At 45.1% G+C, this 10439-nt stretch overlaps 1 protein-coding gene across 1 annotated transcript in view; it reads left to right on the top strand.

The window, feature by feature from the left end:
• Positions 1 to 10439, top strand: part of LOC109920863 (solute carrier organic anion transporter family member 2B1-like) — a 59394-nt gene that overhangs the window by 19449 nt on the left and 29506 nt on the right. The window contains exons 2-4 of the mRNA XM_048597862.1: positions 2809 to 2917; positions 6598 to 6762; positions 9603 to 9807. Coding sequence (XP_048453819.1) covers positions 2809 to 2917; positions 6598 to 6762; positions 9603 to 9807 — 479 coding nt within the window. The remainder of the gene's footprint in view (positions 1 to 2808; positions 2918 to 6597; positions 6763 to 9602; positions 9808 to 10439) is intronic.

Raw genomic sequence — 10439 nt, 5'->3', positions numbered from 1 at the left:
CTTCACAGATGCTGCCAGACCTGCTGGGCTTTTCCAGCAAATTTGTTTTTATTCCTGATTTACAGCTTCCACAGTTCTTTCGGTTTTTATCAACTTAATGCACCTTGTTTGATCTGCTTCCAAAGTAAGTATGCTCAAGTACAGAAACAAACGCCATACATTGTTCTCTAGATGCGTCTCGCTAATGTCTTGCCCAGATGTAACAAAGCCTTGGAGGGAGTCTATAGGTTTATAAGAGTAATATCTGGACTTCAGGGTTTAAGCCATGAGGAGAGATTATACAAATTAGGCCTGTTTTCCCAGAATTAAAAGGTTAACGGATGATCTGATCAAAGTCTTTATGATATTAATAGGAAAAGGCAGGGTAGATAAATTATTTCCACTGGTTGGGGATTTTAGAACTAGGGGCTACAGTTTGAGAATTAGGTCCAGACCATTCAGGAGAGATGTTAGGAGGCACTTCTACACACAAAGGGTGGTAGAAGTTTGGAAGTCTCTTCCACAAGTAGCAGTTGATACTAGATCAGTTGTTTAGTTTAAATCTGAGCTAGATAACTATTTTTCTGAAGCAAGGGTATTAAGGGATGTGGGCCAAAGGCAAGTATATAGCGTTAAGCCATAGATCAGCCATGATCCTATCGAAAGGCAGAGCAGGGTTGAAGGTCTGAATAGCCTACTCCTGTTCCTAATATACCGCTAATTTTATGCTTCAACTCCTTTGGAACAAAGGTCAACATTCCATTTTTCTTCCTAATCTCTTGCCTGTTAACATTTTGTGATTCCTGCAGAAGGGCACCCAGCTCCCTCTGTATCTCTGAGTCCTCCAGTCTCTCCATTTTATTAATATTTTGTTTTTCTATTCTTTCTGTCAAGATAGATAACCACAAATTTCTCACATTGTACTCTGTCTGCCAAATTTTTGTCTCTTGTAATATATCTATATTGCTTTGCAGACAATACATGTCCTTCATAAAATTTGCTTTCCTTCCCATCTTTGTATCAAAAGCAAACTTGGCGACGGTTCACTCTGTCCATTCATCCAGTTCAATAGCACGGACCCTGGTGGCACCCCATTGCTTATAATTTGCCAACCTGAGAATGACCCATTTATCCTGGTTCTCTGCTTCCTGCTGGATAACCAGTTCTCTGTCGTGTTAATATATCATCCCAACAACCAGAAGCTGCTATCTCCTTTCATAATGTTTTATATGGCACCTTACCAAAATTATCTTGATGATTATAACTTGTATCACACAGAGCCGATATTTGGTTAGAATCCAGCTACACTTTGTTCTTGCAGATTCTGTACAAAATTAATTGCTAACCACAACCGAGCAGTCCTTACAGCTGGTTGAACTTTAGTATTGCCACCAGTGACTCTGTTACAACACTGTAAAAAAACCGCAACGGGGCATTTCACAGTGAACGATTATCAAACAACATTTGACATTGTGCCACAGTTTAATCTTGTTAAAAAACTTGGTTGCTGGCTGGGCCTTTGTTGCCCATTGTAGTTAAGAACCAACACGTTCCTGTTGGTCTGGAGTCACATGTATGCCAGACTGGGTAAATCCTTCCCTAAAGGACATTAGTGAACCAGGTGGGCTTTTACAACAATTGACACATGGGCAGGCCATTACTCCCAACTTTTATTGACTTCAAATTTGAATCATTGACCGTGGTCTGATATGAGCCATTGTCCTCCAGACTTTGTCTTGGGGTTACAAGCCCAATGCATTAACACTGTACCACAGCCACACCTGCATAAGCTGACTTTAGCTCAGACAAAGAAATGTAGTTGTTAGGGGGTGATTTAGGGAGTGTTCTAATGGAGGAGCTGGGAGGAGAGATGTATGGATGGAATTCCAAGGCTCAGGAGACACGGCCACCAATGCTGAAATATTTAAAACAGTGAATTTCTAAGATGCCAGCATTGGAGAAGTGTGGATTGGAGGAGATTACAGAGATAGGGAGGGTTTTGGGGCCATGGAGGGATTTGAAAGCAAGTGTGAGAATTTTAAAATCAAGGTTCAAGCAGTCCAGGGAATGCAGGTATGGAGAACAGGTTGAAAGAACTTTGTGCCTTAGAGAGGACAGCTGCCCTATCCTTATAAAAACCGAAAGAGCTGCAGATGTTGTCAATCAGAAACGAAAACAGAAATTGCTGGAAAAGCTCAGCAGGTCTGGCAGCTTCACTGCAGAGAAATCAGAGTTAATGTGTCGAGTCCTGTTTTTGTACCCTATCCTTGTCTTCTGAATGGCCTGAATGAGAATCCTGGCCATTGCCTCTTGACTCTATTCTGTCCTCCCCCATAATCACCACCCACAACTGGTCTCCTTCTGCACTGTAATGACCCAATGTGGCTTTTGCCGGCTGGGGCAGCATTTATTGCATTGAGGGCATTTTGACCCAGTGACACTGAAGGAAAGGTGATATATTTCCAAGTTAGGATGGTGAGAGACCTGGAGGGGAAATTGCAAGGGGGTGGTTTTCCCATGTATCTGTTGGTCTTTCTGGATGGATGTGGAGGAGCTGGTGTTGGACTGGCATAGACTAGGTCAGAAATCACACAACACCAGGTTATGATCCAGCAGGTCAATTTGAAAGCACAGGGTTTCGGAGTCTTACTAATACCTGGAGTGGGAGTAAGACTCCAAAAGCTTGTGTTTTCAAATAAACCTATTGGACTATAACCTGGGTTCATGTGATTTTCTGACTTTCTAGATGGAAGTGGATGTGGATGTGTGTTTGGAAGGTGCTGTTGAAACGTCAAACGTGTGAATCTTATCCTCTTTTTCTTTATCCAGGACTCCAGGGATCCCGAAGGAGAAATCAACACAGATAAAAAGTTGAATGAATTAAAATCAAAACAAGACGATGTAACACAAGGCCTATCATTACTCCAGTTTATTAAGAGTAGGTTTCTAAGCAATTTGTACTGGCTTGTTGGGGATGGGATTGTAAAAATCGCATGTTCCCAAAGAAGATTTTCAATCCATTTTTCCATGTGTTCACTCTGGAAGAGAGTTGTCTAATTAATCCCTCAGGAATCTTCACAGGAAGGTGAACAGATAACATTTCATAGAATCATAGAATCCCTACAGTGTGGAAACAGGCCCTTATGCCCAACAAGTCCACATCGACCCTCAGAGCATCCCACCCAGACCCATCCCCCTATAACCCACCTAATCTACACCTCCTGGAATCAAGACCCATTTTTGGGGCTGAATCAGAGAGCGCCCAATCAGAGGCCAGCAACTCTCATGCTCCATAGCGCTTCTGAGGGGGTAGTGGCAACTGTAAGAAATACACCCCCATCCCTGACGCAACACAGAGGCTCAGAATTGCAGAGGGACTGCGGAGGAAGGAAAGTAATGTAGGGTGGTGATTGTATCAGGTGGGAGTCACAGGGTGGGAGAAAGTGGTTTCAGAAGCAAGGCTGGGCGTGGGCAGCTCCAAGCTGGTGCCCATCTGTCCAATGTCCAGTCCATTGATCAGACACTTTGATCGAGGGTAAATCCAGACCCCTGTAGGGTGACCCACTACCTGCTGGGTAATGGCTTTTGGGCACAATGAACAGTGACAGGTCCACAGAGATGGGCAGATGGCCATGTGTTATCTTTAACTGGCCACTGAAGGCCCTCAAGGGGAGAAGGACAATGGGGCTCTCCCACCTGGCAAAGGGTTTACATACACTTACCCTCCCAACCATCCTGCCTAATGAAGTGCCCTTCGGGAAGAAGAAGATTTTCCATGGGATTCCGGAGTTTAGGAATAAGGTAGCTGAAGGCACAGCCACCGATGACAGAATGGTTAAAAAACAGAATTTGTGCAGGAGGCCAGAATTTGCAGAACGCAGAGATTCTGGAGGGTGAGGGGAAACAAGAGTGGCCTGGGCCTCACAGGGATGTAGACATGAAGATGAGAACTTGCAATTGGAGCTGTATCTGCAACAAAAACAAAGTTGCTGGAAAATCTCAGCAGGTCTGGCAGCATCTGTGGAGGAGAAAACAGAGTTAACGTTTTGGGTCCGGTGACTCTTCCTCAGAACTGGCTGGGAAAACGTCAGTTTATATGCAGAAAATAAGGAGGTGGGTGGGGTAGGGAGTAAAAGATAAGATAGAGCCCAAAGAGAGAGAAAGACAGTTGGACAGACAAAGGAGTTGCTAACGATCAGGCTGGGAGGGTGAATAGTTGTTAATGGGGACTGTTAGCGACTAACAACAGGGGGTGTGTGGTGGCAGGCTATGTGGTAACAAGGCCTGGTGTGTGGGCTGGGGGGCTGGGACATGGGAGAGTTTAGGCCCTAGGAGCTGTATCTGCATCAGGAAGCAGGGCAGGTCAGCAAGTGGGCACTATTGGCATCTGTTCAATCAGATAATGCCAGGCTTCCTGCCCCTGTTCCCAGCAAGATATCAGTGACAACTTCAGACAAGGTGCCGCAAGCCCAAAGGAGCTGCCAAAACAAGACAAGCCTGCCCACAGGAGGACAAGCAGTCACAGGGGATTCATTCCTGAAGTCAAAATGCAAAAGATTCCTTCATTTGAGGAGGGAACGATAAAGCCCTAAGGCAAGATCTAAGAAGTGGTCAGAGATTGTTGTGTTTCTCAGGGTAAGATATTCACCCCTGGAATAACTGAGGTGTATGTTTGTTTTATCTGGCGAGTTTAGCATTACAATGGAATAGAATGAGGCTATTCAGCCCCTAGCTTAGGAGATGGGTGGGGGTGTTGGACAAGTTTTTTTATTCATTCATGGGATGTGGGCATCACTGACTAGGCCAGCATTTATTGCCCATCCCTAATTGTCCGGAGGGCAGCTAAGAGTCAACCACATTGCTGTGGGTCTGGAGTCACATGTAGGCCAGACCAGATAGGGTTGGCAGTTTCCTTCCCTAAAGGACAATGGTGAATGATATTTCTGTTTCCTGACAATTGATTCACGGTCAACATTAGATTCATAGAGTCCTTACATGTAAGCAGACCATTCGGCCCATCGAGTCCACACCCACCCTCCGAAGAGCATACCACGTAAATGCACCCCCCCACCCTATCCCTATAAGCCTGCGTTTCCCATGGCTAACCCACCTAGCCTGCACATCCTTGGATACTATGAGCAATTTAGCGCGGCCAATCCACCTAACCTGTACATCTTTGGACTGTGGGAGGAAACTGGAGGAAACCAACGCAGACACGGGGAGAATGTGCAAACTCCAGACAGACCGCCCGAGCTCTACCCGAGGCTGGAACTGAACCCGCATCCCTGGCACTGTGAGGCAGCAGTACTAACCTCTGAGCCACCATGCTACCCAATTAGATTAGATTCGTAATTCCAAATTTTGAATGAATTCAAATTCCACCATCTTCCTTATCAAGATTCAAACCCAGGTCCCCAGAACATTACCTGGCTCTCTGGATTAATATTCTAGTGATAATGCCACAAGGCCGTCACCTCCCTTTATCTTTGATGGTGGCAATGTTGTTGATATCTATTTCAAAATGCATTCCCAGGACATGTGTGTTGCTTGCTGGGCCAGCATTTATTTCCCATGCGTAATCCTGCTTGGGAAGGTGTTGGTATTCTGCCTTGTTACATTCAACCTGGAATATTCCCTTGCACTTAACTGACGTCCATAATTTCAAGTGTCATTCCTGATAAGCTATGTTCCTTCTAATTTTTTGTATTGACTGTGCGGGTCTTCAGAACTTCCAGAAATGGAAGCCAGTGGCTGCAATCAGCTTGACAGCACCAATCAGTGTGCACTGAACATCAGAGCAGAGGGAGTATTGCTGATAAAGCTTCTCTGGTAAACCCAGACTTCCTTCTTAAAGTCCACACAATGCTCCATATGTGACCATCCAGGAGATTCGTCAATGTTTACAGTGACCTCTTTGTACCTTAGTTATTTAAATCAACCTACTCCAACAGGTCGACTATGACATAATGCTGGGGTAATTGGGACATGAACCTGGGCCTTCTAGCTCAAAGGTAGGGACACTACCACCGTGGTGCAAGAATCCCCTTCCTTGTTTATAGGTAATCTGCTTTACCACGTTTAGAGATGTTATGACACACCTCTGGAGCAAATGGGACTTGAACCTGGGTCTCCTAGTTTATATGTAGGGACCCTATCGCTGTGCCACAAGAATCCCCTTCCTTGTTTGTATAAATAATTTTTAATCAACCTGTTCAGTGTCTGTCAGTGTCTCTTCATCACTGAAATGCTCCATCCCAGGCAACATCCTGGTGAATATCCCCTGCACCCCCTCCAGTGTAATCATAGTGCGGTGACCAGAACTGCACACAGTTCTGTGGCCTAATTAACATCATATACAGGTCCACCATGAAATCCTTGCTCTTGTATTCAATGTCTTGACTAATAAAACCAAGAATCCCATATGCCTCTTAGCCACCTTATCTCCCTGTCCTGCTGCCTTCGAGGATTAATGGATATGCGCACCAAGTTCCCTCTGATCCTCTGTACTTCCCAAGGCCCTTATCATTCAAAATGTACTCCCCTTACCTTGTTAGTCCTCCCAAAATGCATCGCCTCACAGTTTTGCTGATTGTGCTGTTTGCTTTTTTTCTCCCTCAGGTTTTCCATGTATCTTGCTGAGGACTTTGAGGAGCACAGTTTACCTCCTCGTTGTATTCGCTCAGGTCTGTATGTCGGCTCTGATGTCCGGATTAACTGTCTTCATTGGCAAGTTTCTGGAACAACAGTTCACTGTGACGGCCTCGTTTGCAAATTTACTGATTGGTGAGAAACGCGAGTAAAAAGTCGAATCTTGCTGAAGTTCAGTTGAGATCACTTTGAGATCTGGTTTTCGGATGTTCCAATGTTGGCAAGGACAGCGTGGTGCAAAGGGATGGGCACAATGCTTTCACAAACACTCGGCCTTCACCCAACTGAATCACTCAAATCTCATCGTTTAGTCAGGGATGGGAAATCAGATTAATTGTCCGGTAAACTTCCCAAGGATTGAATTAAATTGAGAGTAGGATAACTTTTTTTTATTTGGTTGTGGGACGTGGGCATCACTGGATTTCCCGTCCCTATTTACCCCTTGAAAAGGTGTTAGTGAGCTGCCTTCTTGAACCGCTGCAGTCCATGTGCTGCAGGTAAACCCACAATGCCCTTAGGGAGGGAATTCCAGGATTCTGACCCAGCATCAGTGAAGGAACGTCGATAAATTTCCAAGTCAGGATTGTGAATGGCTTGGAGAGGAACTTGCAAGGGGTGGTGTTCCCATGTATCTGCTGCCTTTCTCCTTCTAGATGGAAGTGGTTGTGGGTTTGGAAGGTGCTGTCAAAGGATATTTGGTGAATTTCTGCAGTGCATCTTGTAAATGGTACACACTGCTGCTACTGAGTGTCATGGAGGAGGAAGTGGGCGTTTGTGGATGTGGTGTCAATCAAGCAGGCTGTTTTGTCTTGGATGGTATCGAACTTCTTGAATGTTGTTGGAGCAGCACACATCCAGGCAAGTGGGGGGTTTTTCATCACACTCCTGACTTGCACCTTGTAGATAATGGACGGGCTTTAGGGAGTCAGGAGGGGAGTTACTTGCTGCAGGATTCCCAGCCTCTGACCCGTTCTTGTAGCCATAGTGTTTATGTGGTGAGTCCAGGTGAGTTTCTGGTCAATGGTAACTCCCAGGATGTTGATAGTGGGAGATTCAGTGATGGTAACGCCATGGAATGACAAGGGGTGGGGTTAGATTGTCGCTTATTGAAGACGGTCATAGCCTGGCATTTGTGTGGCACAAATGTTCATGTCCAGGAACCTTCCAACCATAGGTGTCAACAGTTTCAATAAAGCGTGGCTTCAAGCCCCACTCCAGAGACATAAGCAGAGAATTTTTATTTTCTATTCATTCATAGGCCATGGATGTTGCTGGCTGGCACAGCATTATTGCCCATCCCTAATTGCCCCTTGATAAGGTGGTAGTGAGCTGCCTTCTTCAACCACTGCAGCCCATGTGCTGTAGGTAGACTTTGTAGTGATTGTTGCAACTGAATGTATAATTAGACAGTTAAGAGTCAATCATATTGCTGTAAATTTGGATTATAAGCAAGAGTGGGTTAATGATAGACTCATAGAGATCTTTAGCACAGAAAAAGGTCTTTTGGTCCATCAAGTCTACCCTGGTCAAAAACACCTACCTAAAAATTCTAACGCCATTTTCCAGCCTTGGTATCACAATTGCACATTTAAATAATGCCAAATTCCCTTCCCTAAAGGACATTAATGAATCAGATGGGTTTTCTAAAAATCGACAGTGGTTCCACGGTCATCTTAGACTCTTAATTCCAGATTGATTGTTTTGTTGACTCAACTCAAATTCCACCGTCAGTCACTGCAGGATTTGAACCCAGGTCCCCAGAACATTATCTGGGTCATTGGATTAATAGTCTAGCATAACATCACTTGGCCATTGCTTCCCCCTTAATTTCAGGCTGGCACTGATGGTGCCAGTTCTGGTGGAGTGCTACACTCTCAGAGGTGCCTTTCTCCTTGTGAGTTGTTGAGCAGAGTCATAAAATTAGAATTAAAATGAGCTTTATTGTCACATGTAGTCAAATGAGTACAGTGAAAAATTTACAAGTCACCGCTTCTGGTGCTATCTTAGGTACAAAGGCTCCTAGCTATAGCTCCCTAGAATTATACAGCATGGAGACAGACCCTTCAGCCCAAGTCATCCATGCAGACCATGTTTCCTAAACTGAACTAGTCCCAATTGTCATTTCTGAGGAAGGGTCACAGGACCCGAAGTGTTAACTCTGATTTTTCCTTCGCAGATGCTGCCAGACCTGCTGAGTTTTTCCAGCAACTTCTGTTTTTGTTCCCCATTGCCTGCATTTGGCCCATATCCCTCTAAACCCTTCCTATTCTTGTACCTAGTCAAATGTCTTTTAATGTTATAATAGTACTTTCCTCTACCGTTTCCTCTGATAGCTCATTCCATGCACGCACCATCCTCTGTGTGAAAAAGTTGCCCCTCAGGCTCTTTTTAAATCTTTCCCCTCTCACCTGTGCCCTTTTGTTTTGGACTCCCCCACCCTGGGGAAAATACCTTGGCTATTCACCTTATCTATCTCCCTCATGATTTAAAAATCTCTATAAGGTCACCCCTCAGTGTCCTACGCTTCAGGGAAGAAAGTCCCATCCTATCCAGCCTCTCCTTATAACTCAAACTCTCCAGCCTCGGTAACATCCTCGTAAATCTTTATTGCACCCTGACCAGTTTAATAACATCCTCCTATAACAAGGTGACCATTGGCCCCATCTGTCCTATAATGTGGTGATACGAGGTCCCATCCCATTATATTAGTGAGGAGCAGAGGCACTGTGCCAGGCCACATGGCTGTTGGTGGGAGCTTGCTGTGCACAAATTGGCTGCTGTTGTTCCTATATGATTGCAGTTAGGACCAAATTAGAGGCCCCACCTCAATCCCTTTGAGACTGTCATTTCTAATGCATGATCCTGATACTAGCCCATACCAACGTTTGCCTTGGTGCTATCCTTTGTTTGTCTGCTACCTGGTGCCAATTAGTTTGGTTTGTCCATTTTAACTCTTCCATTTCCTCTTATTCAAGGAAGCATCCATGTTCCTGGAGCAGTTCTTGGCATCATACTAGGTGGGGCCATCATGAGGAGGTTCCAAATCAATTTGAGGGGCTCAGCCATCATGTGCTTTGCTGCCATCTTTGCCTCCATTTGTGCAACTACACCGCTCCTGTTCCTCGGCTGTTCAACGCAAGTAGTTGCTGGAATAAATGACAACCTCCATACCTCGAACAGGTAAATGCACACTTCGCACTGAAATGTTCCTCCCTAAAGATGATTCCCGAATGTTTGCTGACTAATGTCTGCCTCTACTGTTTTCAGCACAGAGAAAATTAGGAGTTTTATTTTTAATTTTCATCTCTCGCTGGACGTGGGTATCGCTGGCAAGGCGACTCAAACTGAGCAGCTCACTCAGCCATTTTGGGAACTTTACAGAATTTTGCCCCAGTGACGACAACGTCGTTCTGGTTTGGAAAGATGCTGGAATTGGGTGTAGCAGGTCCATCGACGAGTGACATAGAAAGGAGGAGAAAAGAGGCTTTCAAAAAACATGAGGGGCCTAGATAGAGCTGATGGGAAGAAACCTGTACCCATTGGTGCAAGGATCAAGACCCAGACGGCATTAATTGGAGGTGATTGGCCAAAGAAGCAATGGTGACATGAAAAGGAACAATTTCAAGAAGTGACTTTTTAGGGTCTAGAATGTACTGTCTGAGAGTGTGGGGGAGGTAGGTTCACTCGAGGGGTTAGGGTCTAGAATGTACTGTCTGAGAGTGTGGGGGAGGTAAGTTCACTCGAGGGTTTAGGGTCTGGAATGTGCTGTCTGAGAGTGTGGGGGAGGCAGGTTCACTCGAGGGGTTAGGGTC

Source organism: Rhincodon typus, chromosome 6 (assembly GCF_021869965.1).
Source record: "Rhincodon typus isolate 14 chromosome 6, sRhiTyp1.1, whole genome shotgun sequence".
NCBI lineage: Eukaryota > Metazoa > Chordata > Chondrichthyes > Orectolobiformes > Rhincodontidae > Rhincodon > Rhincodon typus.
This window is presented reverse-complemented; position numbering and strand designations above follow the sequence as displayed.